General features: G+C 41.5%; 2 protein-coding genes across 4 annotated transcripts in view; one reads left to right on the plus strand and one right to left on the minus strand.

The window, feature by feature from the left end:
- MBTPS2 (membrane bound transcription factor peptidase, site 2) overlaps nucleotides 1–9684 on the minus strand; it is a 50891-nt gene extending 41207 nt beyond the window's left edge. For 2 of the 3 annotated variants that reach the window (XM_084791129.1, XM_084791128.1), the window contains exons 1-3: nucleotides 9545–9684; nucleotides 4682–4830; nucleotides 2053–2263 (exon numbers count right to left, since the gene is read on the minus strand). In XM_084791129.1, the coding sequence (XP_084647255.1) occupies nucleotides 2053–2263; nucleotides 4682–4830; nucleotides 9545–9619 (435 nt within the window). In that variant the 5' untranslated portion in view covers nucleotides 9620–9684. The remainder of the gene's footprint in view (nucleotides 1–2052; nucleotides 2264–4681; nucleotides 4831–9544) is intronic. The other variant, XM_084791130.1, reaches the window with a different exon arrangement.
- A 124-nt stretch (nucleotides 9685–9808) lies between these two features.
- LOC311602707 (translation machinery-associated protein 7-like) lies at nucleotides 9809–10510 on the plus strand (the record flags this gene model as incomplete). The annotated part of the gene is made up of 2 exons (XM_084791148.1): nucleotides 9809–9945; nucleotides 10280–10510. Exon 2 carries the CDS (start codon nucleotides 10316–10318, stop codon nucleotides 10508–10510), a length of 195 nt encoding a protein of 64 aa, XP_084647274.1. The 5' UTR covers nucleotides 9809–9945; nucleotides 10280–10315.
- Between the last annotated feature and the right edge of the window lie 6229 nt (nucleotides 10511–16739).

A 16739-nucleotide genomic window follows, 5' to 3' on the forward strand; every position in this document is an offset into this window, starting at 1 on the left:
CTTCTTTCTTAGTGCCGGGTACACCTGACCCTACTTTGGTTGCCACGGCACCCAATCAAATAACAATCATAGCATCTCATTTGCTAGACTAAACATTCCATAAATGTGAGCCCGGGGTTTTGTTTCACAGGTAAATGGGACCCAGTACATGGTCAGTAGGCAGGACACACTACTGAAATGTTTACTGAAGAAAGAAATTGTGTCTTATGCAGTAGCTTCACTGGACAAAGCATCTCAACCTCTAAGAAAGAAGTGTGACCATCCTTTGTCATTATCTATAAGTCACTTGTAAGTTTTTCCACATTGGCCCAACTTAGCAGAAATAGATTAAGATTTCCTTTTATTAAAAAAAAAATCTGGGGGCTGGAGAGATGGCTCAAACGTTAAGAGCTCTGCCTGCTCTTCCAGAAGTCCTGAGTTCAATTCTCAGCAACCACATGGTGGCTCACAATCATCTATATGATCTGATGCCCTCTTCTGGCCTGCCCGTGTACATGCAGGCAGAGCACTATATACTTAAATGTCCCATTAATAAGAACATTATTAAATACAACATTTGTAACTCATGGAATGGAAACTACAAGTATAAAAATGTGATGTAAGCATAAATAAATAATAGTTGAAAAACTATAAAGCAAAAGTGAGCCAATGTTGAGCTCTCTTGCTATAGCTCAGGAGTAAAGCATTCGGCTTGCATGCACATGACACTGTACTTTCGAATCCCAGAACTGCCAAAAGATAAGATATAAGCATACACATGTGACTTAAAGGAAGAATTACTATAATAGCTTACAACCAAAGGAATAAAACCTAGCTTATTTTTTTTAATATTAAGAAATCACAAGGTGGAGACTGGAGAGATGGATCAGCAGTTAAGAGCACTCGCTACTTTTACAGAGGACCAAATTTGGTTCCCAACATCCACATGGTGACACACAACTGTCTGTAACCACATTTTCAGGGACTCCAATGTTCCCTTTTGACCTCTGTTGGTACCAGACATACATACAGACAGGTAAAAGACACATAAAAATAAAATAAATAAAGCTGGTGTGGTGGCACATGCCTTTAATTCCAACACTTGGGAGGTAGAGGCAGGCAGATCTCTGTGAATTTGAGGCCAGCCTTGTCTACAAAGCAAGTCCAAGACAGCCAGGATTACAGAGAGAAACCCTATATCAGAAATCCAACCAACCAATCAATCTTAAAAAAAAAAAAAAAGAAAGAAAGAACCAGGTGTGGTGGCGCACACCTTTAATCCGAGCACTTGGGAGGTAGAGACAGGCAGATCACTGTGAGTTCGAGGCCAGCCTGGTCTACAGAGCGAGTCCAGGACAGCCAAGGCTACATAGAGAAACCCTGTCTTGAAACAAACAAACAAAAACAAAACACTAAAATCAAACCAAAAAGCAAATACCTCATTTAAAAAAAAAAAGAAAGAAAAAGAAACCATGACATGGGTATAGTACTTGTGTTTGAAATCTCAGTACATGTGAGGTTAAGGCAGTACAATATCTCTAAGTTTGAGGGCAGCCTGGACTATACAGCAAGTACTGGGCTAGCCTAGCTTACGGAGTAAAACCCAGTTTGAAAGAAATCACAGTGATAATTCAAAAATGTCTTATATCTTTAGCCCCTAATATAAGCCTTATACTTTTAATTAAAAGAAGAGTAAATTCTGAAAACCATAAAAGAAACAAGGTTAAGATGCAGTTTACTTACATGCTATAGGGATCTCAAGTCAGCAAGCTTACTCCTTGCAGAAATAAGCATCACCCACCTCAAGAAGACAACCTGAGTTAAGGGGAATCTCTAGCTACTGCCTGTCTTACTAGTGGTCCACTTATTCTCTGCTACAGTTATTACCACTGCCATCCAATACTGTGGACAATTTCTGCTAATCTTGTACTAATGGTTTTTGATTAAGTGTGTAATCTTAAAAAGCATGAGATGTTTTACTTTAATGTTTACTTTATGCATGTTAGCTATACTGCCCCAAAATATATGTTTCTGCAGTTGTTTAAAGCAAAAAAAAAAAAAAAGTGTACTTACCACAACTTGCAGCACCTGTTCGTTGTGAAGAGAGGAGGAGGAGGAGGAGGAAGAAGAAGAAGAGGAAGAAGCAGAAGCAGAAGAAGAAGAGGAAGAATAAGAAGAGGGAGAGTCAGCCATCATTTGCGCCAAAGTCTGCATCAGTGTTTTTCCAAGGAGAAAAAAAGAGCTGAACATGGCAATCACGCCAAACACCATTCCAAAATTGAACCTGGCAACAAGAACAAAAACAAACATGTAAGTGTACAATTCTTCATAATGCATGGACTAACAAAGTCACTGATGGGCCACATTTCACAGCTTTTAAACAATTGCTAAAAGGACCAATAGCTCAGCCTTTCCCCCCTATCTAAACAATCTGACTGACTCACAAGCAGTTCTAACAAACTGCACATAATACTCTGACACCTAAAAAAAACCTGAATATCATTCCTAATTTTAAAAAAGGATTGGTGGGGTCCTCTCTACTTGCTCCTTTATATAGCACTGTTTTCTTTGTGTTTAATATAGCTAGGAATGCTCTTAATATTAGGGCATTCATTCATTTTTTTCATCCAGAATATTGTCTGTACTTTATTTTAGCTTTACTTTGTGATAAATTAGTATAAATACCATGGAACTAAAATGTAATAGTTTTATTATTCTGTGGTTTTAATAATAAAAATTACCTTTTATATTCATAAAGTTCTGTTGTGAAATTTAAGGTTGTAGAATCATTTGTAATAATCTTATTTTTGTTCTAATGTTCATAGAATTTGAATATCTATTCAATTATGATTTTTAGATACTATTTTTCTTTGTTTGTTTTTTTTTTTGTTTTTTTTTTTTAGTTTTTCTTCTTCTAGAAAGGGTTTCTCTGTGCAGCCTTGGCTGTCCTGGAACTCCCTCTGTAGACCAGGCTGGCCTTGAACTCACAGTGATTCCCCTGCCTCTGCCTCCCAAGTGCTGGGATTACAGGCATGCGCCACCATGCTGGGCTTACTGTTTTTTCTTATTCAATTTTATTAGTCTTTTTTAAAGAACCAAATTTTAGCTTTGCCTATTTTTATTACTGTACCCTTTCTGGCTGTTTGATTATTTGATTGTTTACATTTAGCTTGAATACATTTGGAGCTTACATTTTACTTACATATGTACTTTAATTCTGAACCATAATACTATGTCTTCACTTCTAATGTTAAAATTGATAACTCCAACTTAAAATTTATAAAATATTTAGGAAGCAGACAGTTAATTCAAAGAGTATTAAAATAGCAACTGTATCATATTTCCAAGGCAATCAAGGGAAGGCGGCTTATTATTTGGAAAGTGGATATTTTCTATATTTTGGATTTTTCAGGTAAAAAGCTTTAAAAGAGAAAATGCAAATTTGAAAAAACTACCCACAGTCTCTGAAATACCTTTTCTATTTTGTCTTTTTCTTTTCTTCATTATTTTCATGTGTGTGTGTGTGTGTGTGTGTGTGTGTGTGTGTGTGTAAAGAGAGAGAAAGAGAGAGAGAGAGAGAGAGAGAGAGAGAGAGAGAGAGAGAGAGAATGCGCTCGCGAGTGATGAGGGAGGGAGGAAGGGGGGAGAGAGAGAGAGAGAGAGAGAGAGAGAAAGAGAGAGAATGCGTTCGCGAGTGATGAGGGAGGGAGGAAGGGGGAAGAGAGAGAGAGAGAGAGAGAGAGAGAGAGAGAGAGGAGAGAGAGAAGGAGGGGAGGGAGGGAGGGAGGGAGGTCTCACTATGTACCCCAGAGTGGCCTGGAACTTGCTATGCTGTCCAGGCTTTCCTCAAACTATCAATTCTGTTTCAGACTTCTGAGTGCTGGGATTCTTAGGGATATCTGCTGCTGTTCATACTTGGAGCTTCACTTTTAACAAAGAGTCATTTAGAGCACATTACTTACTAGCCCCAAATTCTCAGAACTATGAACCTGTTATGGGCACTGGAGAGATGTCTCAGAGGTTAAGAGCACTGTCTATTCTTGCGGAGGACCCAGGTTCAGTTCCTAGCACAACATATTGGCTCACAACTGTCACTCCAGTTTCAGGAGATACAATCCTCTCCTGGCTCCTGTGAGCACTGCATGGGGTAGTGCACATTCAGCAAAACAAATGGAAAAAATAAAAATAAATAATTCTTTTTTAAAAAGAAATCATTAGGATATTAGGTATCCCAAAGACCATGGAAAATACACAACCATACATTTTCATAAGTCAGTCTGTCTGTCTGTCTGTCTATCTATCAATCTAAATTTAGACCTTACCTGGGCCCTCTAGAAGAACAGCAAATGGTTTTAACTGCTGAACTATCTCTCCAGCCTTCTTCATTTTATTTTTTATTTGTTTGTTTGAGACAAGGGTCTCATGTAGCTCAGACTGACGTCAAACTCGAAATCTAACTTAGGTTAGCTTCAAACTCCTGGTCCTCTTGGGATAACAGGTATGCACCACTATGCTCAGGTGCCATGATTTTTAATGTTTGAAAAAGCACAATGATACAAGTTCTTATATGTGTATGTGTCTCTGTGTCTATGACTGTGTGCTCAATAGATCCAAAAACGATAGAAATTGTTAACACGCTATCTCTGATGATCATATTTAATTAAATTACTAATTTAACCCAAAAATTGAAGATGAAAAGTACCATTGGTAAAGCATCCTTGCTTTCCGCCGTCCCCAACTGTAAAAGGCACGATTAAAAACTGAAGTTTGCCATCTTATATGAAAAGGAGAGATGCTCAATCCATTGTTTTCCAGCCAGTCTTCATAAGAATGTTTAAAATACACAGATGACTAAGAGAAAGAAAAGTTCAGCATCACTCAATTTGAAGAATAGATTTATAAGAAAACAAAGAAATAAATAAAGGTTAAAAAAAATAAAGAAAATAAGAACGTTCTAAAAGAAATCAAGATGTTACTGACACAAATGTTTATAATAGTTTTGAGCTGTTTCATGTAACCCAGGCTGGTCTCTAGCTTCCACATAGCTGAAGATGACCTGGAATTTCTGATCCTCTTGACTTTACCTCCCAAGTGCTGAGATCACAGGCATCTGACACAATGTCCAGTTAATGCTGGGGATCCACCCCATGACTTTGTGCATGCTAAGCAAGCACTCCACAAACTGAACTACAAGCCCAGTCCTACTCAAATGTTTATAATCGTAAAGCCTCACATTTATTCTTCCAAGTATTAAAGGTCTTGAATTGACTGGGTAACTGGGTTAGGGTCCAGAGAAATATAACCCAAAAGCAAAATCTGACTCATAGCCTGTAATTTCAGAATAGTTGTTCATTTTTGCTTGAGATAGTGGTTATGACAGTTACTTGCCTACATACTGTGACAAAAAGGAAGCTTTAGGAAAAGTTTAATTTGGCTCACAGTTCCCGGGGATAGCCCATCATAGAGCAGAAGACATGGCACTGGAGACTGAGGAGAGAGTGGCAGAGGCACCTGAGCACATTACATCCACAGTCAAGAGACAGAGGAAGATGAGAGCTGTGTTTATGTGCTTTTGCTGTTTTTATCCAGTCCAGGACCCCACCCCATAGGAACAGTACCTCCCACATGGAGGGTGGGTTTTCTCCCTCACTTATCCTAATCTAGATAACCCCTTGCAGCCACACCATAGAAAATTGTTTCTAGGGTGGTTCTAAATCCCAGTAAATCAACAATGAAAAGCTGCCAGCACAGTGGAGTATGCCTGTAATCCATCACTACAGTGGAGAAGGAAAGGCAGAAGTATGTCTGCAAGTTCACAGTCAGCATGTTTGACCTAGTGGGTTCCAGGCCAGCTAGACTCACATAGAGAAATGCTGTATCAACCAACCCTGTCTCCTCCAAATAGCAAACAAACCTCAAAAATATGTGACAAAGATCCTATAACCTTTAAAGCTTAAAATGCTTACTTATTTCGGGCTGGAGAGATGGCTCAGTGGTTAAGAGCTCCGCCTGCTCTTTCAAAGGTCCTGAGCTCAATTCCCAGCAACCACATGGTGGCTCACAACCATCTGTAAGGTGATATGGCGCCCTCTTCTGGCTTGCAGGAGTACATGCAAGCAGAGCACTGTATATATAATAATAAATAAATAAATCTTTTTTTTTTTTTAAAAATGCTTACTTATTTCCAGCCCTTAAAAAAAAATCATAAAGCTGGGTGTGGTGGTATACGCCTGTGATCCCAGCACTTGGGGAGGCAGAGGCAGGCAGATCTCTGTGAGTTCAAGTCTAACCTGGTCTACAGAGTGAGTTCAGGACAGTCAAGGCTACACAGAGAAACCCTGTCTGGAAACAAATAATCCTGATCTTGTCAGGTAGTGGTGGCACACACCTTTAAATCCACCATTTGGGAAGCAGAGCAGGCCAATCTCTGTGTTCAAGGCTAGCCTGATCTACAAAGTAAGTTCCAGGACAGCCAGGGCTACACATAGAAACCCTGTCTCAAAAAACCAAAACCACCACCACTACCAGCAACAACAACCCCACCCCAAAAAAAAAATCCTAACCTCTGCTAAAAACCATGAAGCCCATAAGAAATATATGCATCAAAAATGTAAGCCACATATGATTTTAAACTGTCTAGTACATTTAAAAAAGAAAGATTCACTTTCATATTTCTAGTCCATAATATTCAAGCTATCTATCATTTTAATGTGTAATCAATGTAAGAACATTGAGACACTTGTTTCTAATATTCTTTGAAATGTGGTATCAAAATTATACTCATATCTCTATTCCAACAAGTTTTTGCAAATGTTGGATAGCTACATACAGCTAATAATTACCACAGTGGACGGCACTGGTTATTTTATTGCCACAGAAAGGAAAGAGGTCTTTTGAGATAATTCGTATACTCCCAGTGGATTCAACAGAAGAACTAGCTTACTTTGAATCACTATTTTCTATTTTCACCTAAGCAAGCCTCAAGTTATGCCAGACAAAGTACAAGATTTACCTAACGTCCTTCCTGGTCTCAGTAGCAGCTCTTAAATTTCCCCAGGGATCACAATGATAGCTGCTTATAAACAGTCACAAGGGTCTGAAGACTTTCAAGTCCTTGGCTATGGTAGATCTATAAGTAACAAGGCAGTTACAGAAAGCCCTGGAAGTACTACTGTATTAACTGATGACCATCTGTATGAAAATCGAGCTGTCTTAGAAGGCTATTTCAGCTCTTTTACCATCATAAAGAAATGACTTGAGTCTGAATGGTAGTGTCTGTAATTGTGTCTACTGTCTTCTGGTAACATGTTAAGTCTGCTTGTTTTCCAGGACTTGAAAAGGAGACTGACACACCTGTGCAGCAGAGGTCTACTGTGCGAAAAACTCAAGGGTAGAACAGCAGACCAAGAGAAGGGGAAAGTTTTCAAAAGTCAAGGTCTTTGGCATTAGAGAGAGGACTTAGCCAGTAAAAGCAGCTGCTCTTCTTCCAGGGGACCTAGATCTAAACCCAGCACCCACATGGTGGCTAAGAACCATCTGTAACTCCAGTTCCAGGGGGATCTTATGACCTCTTCTGGCCCCTGAGGGCACTGAATGTACATAGTGTCCATACAAGCAGACAAAACAGCCATATATACTTTTTTTCAGGCAAGGTCTCTCCACTTCCAGACAGATACTCCGGAGTCAGTGCCATTGCTCAGAGGTTGTGCTTTTATGAAGACAGAGGATGTCCCAGAAATTAAAGCCACATCCTTATCACTCACTTATTTGACTTGGGACTGACTATACAAGTTTGATGAGTTCTATTTATCTGGGCTTTCCCCCCCAACCCCGGGACAGAGTTTCTCTGTGTAGCCTTGACTGTCCTGGACTCACTTTGTAGACCAGGCTGGCCTCGAACTCACAGCAATCCGCCTATCTCTGCCTCCCAAGTACTGGGATTAAAGGCATGTGCCACCACTGCCTGACCAAAGGATTTCTTTTTCTTTCTTTTTTTTTGGGGGGGGGGGGGTTCGAGACAGGGTCTCTCTGTGTAGCCTTGGCTGTCCTGGAGTCACTTTGTAGATCAGGCTATCCTCAAACTCACAGCCATCCACCTGCCTTTCCCTTCCAAGTGCTGGGATTAAAGGCGTATGCCACCATGCCCTGCTATTTTTTTTTTCCATACATGAAACATGAAAACATCGTGACACTTTTTCTCATGAGCTCAATCACCAAATCACTGTGGCCTACACTACTAAGCACTATGCCAAGTCCATTGTACCAGCGACTCTCGGATAAATGTGCACAGAAATCATTGGGGAACCTTGTCAAGATACAAAATGTGATTCTACAGGTCTAAGGTGAGATCTGAGTGGCTGCCATTCTAACAAGTGCCCAGATTATCCAAGTGTTATTGGTCGCTGAACCTCAGATCCAGTATACTATGTAAATTCACTAATATAATCCTCTCCATACATTCAGGCAATGCTTTCCTGTTGTTATCTCGATTTAAAGACAAGAAATGGAGGCACAGGGAGTAAGCTGCCCAAGGTCAGAAAGGTTAGGAAGTGGCAGGCCCTAGCCCTCTGAAGGACTACACTTCATAGACCTGGCATTTCAAAGTTTAAATATGACCAAAAAAAAAAAAAAAAGACAGATACCATTTCATTTTATTGTCTTCTAAGACAAAAATGCCATGATGAATTTTGTTTAAAAGAACACGGCATGAAGGTTTTACTAGTCACGACTGTAATTTTTCAACCCTTGGGAACTTCTATGCTGGTATTCCCCACCCCCACTCCATTCTAATGGTGTCTAAAGCATGTGCTCAGACAACTGTTGAAATCTCTTCTTACCATTTCAACACCCACAACACTTTTTAAAAAATGCACTCTATGCCTGGGGTGTGGGTCGTCACTGTGAAGAAGGGAGTGTAGGGTCTAAATTACAATTTGCCTAGTAGAAAATGTAGCTATAATAAACTCTTGCTACTTAAGCCTGCTACTTTAAAGCACGGTCAGTACAGTCAGCCGGACAAAGGAACTAACTGTTAATACAGAATCTAAGCTTTCCTCCCAGACCTGCCGAATCAGAATCTCATTTTTAACCGGAACCTAGAGTACTCCTGTGTACTTTTGATACCAGCGATTTAAATCACGATTTGATTTCGATTTATCCCAATAGCGGCAACGTCTCCCGGGTATTAACCTTAGCACAAAGAGGGAAAAACATTGCCTTTTCCTAAGCGGATGTTTAGTATCTTTCCTCCTTCCAGCCCTACCTCCCAAGCTCATCACAGGCTCCTCCGAGGAAGGAGCAAAAAAAAAACTGCAGGGACCAGGCGCCCGCACTGCGGCAGCGGTGGCTGCGCGGGCCGCCACACCCCTCCCGCAGCTTGCCTTACTTTATTTACTCGCCGGACGGATGCGCCACGCGGAAGGGTGCACGTAGACACCACCGCGGAGCGGGTTCCAGACGGGCGAGAAAACTTGGCTAGGGAAAGAAGAAAGGCCCTGGGCAACACAGGACCATGCGCACCAGCCTTGAACTCCTCTGGCTGGGGCCTTAGGCCCTAGGCCCTCACCTTCAACACCAAGTCGGCCAGGTAGACTGCAGTCCAACCACCCACCACCACCACCAGCAGCGACACCGGAATCATAGTAGCAGCGGATGGATGGCGGCCCCAGTGTCCTCCTTCTGCGATCCACGATCAGCCGACCGCCAGGCGCCTTACAGCCCCAGCATCCGCGCAGGAACCAAGTTGCTACCGGGTCCTTTGCTACAGTGGCAACGTTTCCCTCCGGACCCTTCCGGGAAGGCCACTCAGACGGTTTTGCGCATGGCCGGAAAAAGCGCGCGGATTTCTTTTCCTGGGACGCTGGAGCTTTTAGAAGCACTTCGCTTTCCGCGGCCGGTCTTCTAGTGATTCATTAGGTTTGACCCTCTCTGCTGTCTGCTCTTCCCGCTCACTGAATTTCATACCCGGTTTGTTGTGCTTTTTAGTATAGCAGGGGTTTGGGGTTATCAGAAATACTGACATTTAAGTTAATCGTGTCTCTTTGTTACTGGTTTATATAGAGCGATGTCGTAATGGAGAGCTCAGTTCGTTTAGGTGTTTTGATAACTAAATATCTGTGTACCTTAACCAAATATGAAACAATTATATCCCAGAAATTTCTTCCCAGCTTCCCTTCCTAGTCATCTTCGTCCCCTGTCCTGTTGTGATTTAAAAAATATATATGTAATTTTGCGCAAACAGAATCCCACCGTTTAAATCTGGATCGTTTCGTGCTATGTTTTGTTTCGTTTTTCTTTTAAGATTTGTCCTCGGCTTAAGGTCAGAGCTGTAGGCGCCATGTCGGGCCGAGAAGGTGGCAAAAAGAAGCCCTTGAAACAGCCCAAGAAGCAGACCAAGGAGATGGACGAGGAAGATAAGGCTTTCAAGCAGAAACAGAAGGAGGAGCAGAAGAAACTCGAGGAGATGAAAGCCAAGGCATCGGGCAAGGGCCCCCTGGCCACAGGTGGAATTAAGAAATCTGGCAAAAAGTAAGCTGTTCCTCATCTCTGAGGGGATGGTGACCCCCCCCCTTCCATTCCTATTTAAGCTTCTGGATTCACTGCCGTAACATCTTTGTCACCTACAGGTAGGATGAAGTTGTATCCTGGAGCCTGTTAAACATCTGGATTCCCTGCCATAATATCTGTGTCACCTACAGCTAGAATGGAGTGTTAATCCTGAAGCCTATTGTACATTGTAATAAACGTTTGTAATAAAAGTAAATACCAATGGCTCATTGTTTCTACTGTTCAGCACTTCTTATCTCAGCTGTGTATTGCAAAAGATTTGTCTGTATTACTGGTTTTTTGTTTTTGTTTTGTTTTTAAGACAGGTTCTCATTTTGCAGTCCTGACCTACTTTTCCTATGTAGACCGGGCAGGGCCTTGTACTCTCAAGAGATCCGCCTGCACTTAGAATTGTGCATCAGAACACCAGGCTACTGGTTTTTTTTTAACCTTTTATCAAAAAACGTGAGGTTGGCACTACGGTTAGATATTGGAGCTCCAGGGCTTACAAAAATGGCTCAGCAGGTAAGGCATTTGCTGTTTAGCCTGACTATCCAGGCCTGGGTTTTGTTCTCCATTAGATATCCATAGGCTCTAGAAAAAGTGTTTTGGGGTTTGGGTATTTTGTTTTGTTTTTGCAAAAGTAGCCTTTGAGTTTCTGTAACGTAACGTAGAAAATTGTTCTAGGATATGTGGTATATGAGCTGTCTACAGTGGACCTAGTTGGAAACTAATCCCTGATTCTTAAGAACAGGTGAATTTTGAAGGCCTTATTTAGGTATATATTCCTGCTAGCAATGTCTCTCCCCCACCTCTGTTATTTGTATATCAGGAATTTTCACTTGGTTCACTCATAATGGAACTACTTTTATGATTAATATAAGAGAATGATAACAGATAATAGGATAATAAGGTCCCAGATGCCAGATATTATGTTATAGAGGAGCTTATTAAATGAGCATGGGGGAGAAGGAAAGGGGTGAGGTACCCCAGAGACAAACAGAAAGAGTAAGTGATGGGGGGGCGGAAAGAAAGAGAGAGAGGGAGAGGTTTTGTCCTTTTACATAGCCCTAGGCAGGGCCACTCCCCATTGCAGGTAAGCAGTGACATCACAGAATGGGACAGAATTCTAACAACTACTAATCTGTAAACCTTTCGACCTTGTGGCATAATGTGGTATTGTATTTTATGTCAAAGCTGTTGAGCAAGTGCTGGAGTAGGGGTGGGGAGTGGGGGGGGGGATGCACCTTATGTTTAGTGACAGGCCCAGGGCACAGAGGTGTTTTCATTAAGTATTCATTACTTGGCAGCATGTCTCGCCAGCTTCAAAACTGACTCTTTCGCCTCTGTTTGTATACATGTGTTTATGTGTTTCTATAAATGACCCGAATTTTCTTTAATGTAGCTTGATATAAGTTATAAATATTTACATTCAAGTACCCAGTGAATTCATAATTTTTTATATTTCCTTGGTGTTGTATTAGCCTTTAAGAATTTCTGTGGTATAAATGCTAGCTAGACATTTACAAAACCATTATTTGAAAATATTTAATTTATTTTACACTTTAAATTAAAAATTTTAACTTAGTAAACTTTAAATAGCTGAATCTTTTAGTACTTCTAGCAAAAAAATGACAGACATCAGCTGAAATGGTAAGTTAAACTTATAATTACTGCTCAAAACTTCACAAAACTAAGTAAATGTGATTGGAATTTTATTTACATATTATTCCCTCCACCCCCCACCTTCCCCCAACCCCGTTCTTTTGTATGTGTTAGAATTTGTACTTCTGAATTTCCAAGTCTATTGGTAACACTTTTATAGTTGATTTGACCTTTGTTGGCTTTGTAGTTTTAACCTTGTTCCTTCCTGGGAGGAGACTATTTATTAATTTAAGAATGGAAATGACTTCTCTTTTTGTAGCCTGGAGCTTTGTCTGGACCACTTACTGGGACAAGTACCAGCTCCTGTGGCTATCTGATAACCCAAAATGCGAAGGAAATGAGTGGATTGTGATTTTTCTGTTCCGTGCTTAAAAACTTGAGTTCTCCATCAGAGTTGATTTTTCCTACCAGGAACCCAGCAGTCAAAACAAAGCAGTGAAGTGAACCCTGCTGCCTGCTGGAATTTAGCAGTGGTGGGAGCCAGTGGGTGGCAGCAGCAGAAGCAAGATAGGAAACAGAAAGGCAGTGAAGAAAGCCCAGGTTAAAGAAGATCAAGGGGTTTTTCAGTAAAATAAACTTGCAAAGCATTTTGGATCCCTGACAAGGAACTGTTCTAAATAAAGGACACATACCTGAGCTTTTATTCATAGACTTTTCATTTCTTACATTACTTTTAAAGGGATGTCAAATATATATTTTGGCTGAGTGCAAATAGCTGCATATTAAAACTTGATGCTTGGTCAGGCATAGTGGTGCACACCTTTAATTCCTACATGTGGGAGGCAGAGGCAGGTGGATCGCTGTGAGTTCGAGGCCAGTCTGGTCTACATAAGCAAGTCCAGGACAGCCAGGGCTACACAGAGAAACCCTGTCTCGAAAAAAAAAATTGATACTTGGCTGAAACAGAATGTCATTATCTTCTAAGTTCTGACATAAGTGTACATGAAAGATAATTTTTAAATGTATAATTTTAAATTAAAGAATTGGTATTTAATGTATTCATATTTTATTTATTTATTTATTTATTTATTTGGTTTTTCGATACAAGTTTTCTCTATTTAGCCTTGGCTGTCCTGTACTCATGTTGTAGTCCAGGCTGGCCTCGAACTCACATCGATCTACCTGCCTCTGCCTCCCGGGTGCTGAGTGCTGGAATTAAAGGCTTGTGCCACCACCGCCAGGCTGGCTTTTGAAATCTTAAAGCCCTCCCCAGTGACACTTACTTCAACAAAGTCATACCTTCTAATTCTTCCCAAATAAACCTTTTTACCAACTGGGAACCAATTATTCAAATATATAAGCCTATGGGGACCATTTTTATTGAACCACCTCAGCTAGTATGAAGCAAAGCTGTTTGTTGGGAAGAGTTTCTAAGATGATGTGGGGAAGGCATAATAAAGGCACACAGGGAAAGGATAATACACAGCCAATTATAGGTCTAGACTTTTCAGGAGAGTCCCATTATATGTCTTTATAATAGTCCTACAAATGATTTTGGTGGCTCCTGATATGCATTGGATAGAGTTACCATTGATAAGACTAAACACAAAGGTTGTATAGGAAGTTTGATTTTGAGGGGTAGAGGGAGGTTTGCATCAGAAGTTTGTTTTTGAGGAGTGTGTGTGTATGTGTGTGTGTGTGTGTGTGTGTTGCATATGTCTTAGCACACACATGGAAGCCAAGGAGGATATTGGATAGCTTGCTCTATTACTATCTCTCACAAAACCTAGAGCTAGACTGGTGACTAGTCAGGCCACAAAAGTCCTCTTGTCCCCATATTCTTGGTAATACAGGACCATGTCCAGCTTCTTAGCTTTTATTCTGGGTACTGGGGATCTAAACTCTGGTCCTCATACAAGCAAGTGCTATTACCCTCTGAGCCATCTCCCAATTCAAGGTATTCTCTTTTTGTTTGCTTGTTTCTTTGTTTTTCAAGACAGGGTCTCTCTGTGTAGCCTTGACTGTCCTGGACTCGCTTTGTAGACCAGGCTGGCCTCGAACTCACAGCGATCTGCCTGCCTCTGCCTCCCGAGTGCTGGGATTAAAGACGTGCGCCGCCACCACCACCCAGCAGATATCCTTATTATAACCAAAAGGTCTTGAGGATGGAGAGTTTCAGTAGTTAAGAACATTTTCTGCACTTCCAGAGAACCTGAGTTTGGTTCCCAACACCAATGTCAGATGTGTTACAACTGCCTGTAACTCTAACACGAAAGAATTCAACACCTTCTACTTCTATGCTCACCCCAAATAATAATAATGATAATAATAAAAATCAATGTAAAGATTGATTTTATTTATAAGATTACCAGAAAATTTCAGAAAACCAATAAAATCATATTCGAGGTCATTTATGTTAGGCCTTAGGCATGGTTCATTGCTACATTAAGATTCTTTAGTGTATGTGTGTGAGAGAGTGTGTGTGTAAAGATATGTGTTCATGCATGACCTGGTGCATGTGTGGAGGTGCTGATCTTTGCATCTTGTTTGAGATGGTGCCATGCTGTTTATCCATGTGTATGCCAGGCTAGCTAGCCTTTAAGCTTCTGGGAATGGGTCTACCAGCTTCAGGGAATTCTCCTGTCTCTATTTTCCACCTCAGCAGAGGAGCTCTGGGATTATAGACAAGTACTTTATCCACTGAGTCGTCTCCTCACATTCCATATTTAAAATGTTTTATTTGAAAATATCTCTACATAAAAAGTATATTGCCTCTGGCTGTTGAGATGATGGTTTAGCTGGTAAAAGTGCCTCTCGTGGAAGCATGAGGGCCTATGTTTGGACCTCTAGCCCCCGTGCAAAAATCTTCTTGTCGCTGGGCAGTGGAGGTGCATGCCTGTAATCCCAGCACTTGGGAGGCAGAGGCAAGTGGACCGCTGTGAGTTCGAGGCCAGCCTGGTCTACAAAGTGAGTCCAGGACAGCCAAGGCTACACAGAGAGACCCTGTCTGGAAAAACAAACAAACAAAAAGGAGGACCTGGGGATGGCGCGGGCAGGAACTCCATAAGAAGACCAACAGAGGGCCGGGCGTGGTGGCGCACGCCTTTAACCCCAGCACTTGGGAGGCAGAGGCAGGCGGATCGCTGTGAGTTCGAGGCCAGCCTGGTCTACAAAGTGAGTCCAGGACAGCCAAGGCTACACAGAGAGACTCTGTCTCGAGAAAAAAAAAAGAAGAAGAAGAAGAGGAAGACCAACAGAGGCAACTAACCAGGGCCCAGAGGGGCTTTCAGAGACTGAAGTGCCAACCAAGGACCATGCATGGACTGGACCTAGGCCTCCTACACATGTGTACCTACTAGACAGCTTGGTCATCATGTGGGTCCCCTAGTAAGAAGAGCAGGGGCTGTCTCTGATATGGATTCTGGTGCCAGGTATTCGATCACTTCCCCAGGTGGGCTGCCTTGCCAGTCCACAGGGGAAGAAGATGTACTCAGTCCTGATGAGACTTGATGCAGTGGGATGGGTAGGTAGGGGGGCTTCCCCTTTTCTGAGGGGTAGGGAAGGAAGGATTGGGGGAAGAGGGAGGGGACTACAATTGGGGTGTAAAGTGAGTAAATAAATAATAAAAAAATATTCCAGAATCCCACATTTTTCCCGGTCCCCTACTCAGTCAACAATTCGCCTATCTTTGAGGAGCAATATACTTTTATTCTTAGGCACAAAGGCTCTAGGGTTAGGGTTAGATAAGTTCTGTTTAAGTTGCAACTCTGCTGTATCTCAGTTGTGCAACTTTGCAAATTACATTTCTGTAGTGGTTAATCTCCACTGTTAGTGTGACTGAATTCAGAATTATCTAGGAGACACACCTTGAGGTGTGTTTGATGGAGTTTCCAGAGAAGAAGACCCACCCTGTATATGAACAGCACCATCCCAAAGGTTAGACTCCTGTTCTGAGGAGAACATGAGGTGAGCAGCAGTGTTCACCTCTTTCTGTTTCCCTGTCCTTCTAGATCTCTTCCTCTCCCTCTCCTTTTCCCTCCCCCTTCTCTCTTTCCTGGAGACAGGGTTTCTCTGTGTTATCTTGGCTGTCCTGGACTAACTTTGTAGACCACACTGGCCTCGAACTCACAAAGATCTGCTTGCCTCTGCCTTCCAAGTGATGGGATTAAAGGCGTGCACCACTATGCCTAGTGCAACTATATTTTCTTGCCACCATAAACACTACCGTACCTTTCCTTTTAAACCATGATTCCCCATAAATCCCTTTTTACTTGTTTTCTGTTTATTATTTTTTTCACAGTAACAAGTAGCTAATACATTTTTAAAGGCATGTTCTTTTTTTAAAGATTTATTATGTATACAGTGTTGTGTCTGCATGTACAACTGCATGACAGTAGAGGGCACCAGATCTCATAGATGGTTGTGAGCCTCCATGTGGTTGCTGGGAATTAAACTCAGGACCTTTGGAAGAGCTCTTAACCTCCGAGCCATCTCTCCAACCCCCCCCCAATACATTTATTTGTAAAATACCTATAAGATAATGCTGTTTTGCCTTAGTTAGGGTTTCCATTGCTAAGATGAAACACAGTGGCCAAAAAAAAGAGCAAGTT

Source organism: Acomys minous (genome assembly GCF_964271855.1).
Source record: "Acomys minous genome assembly, chromosome: 7".
NCBI classification, from domain to species: Eukaryota; Metazoa; Chordata; class Mammalia; order Rodentia; family Muridae; genus Acomys; species Acomys minous.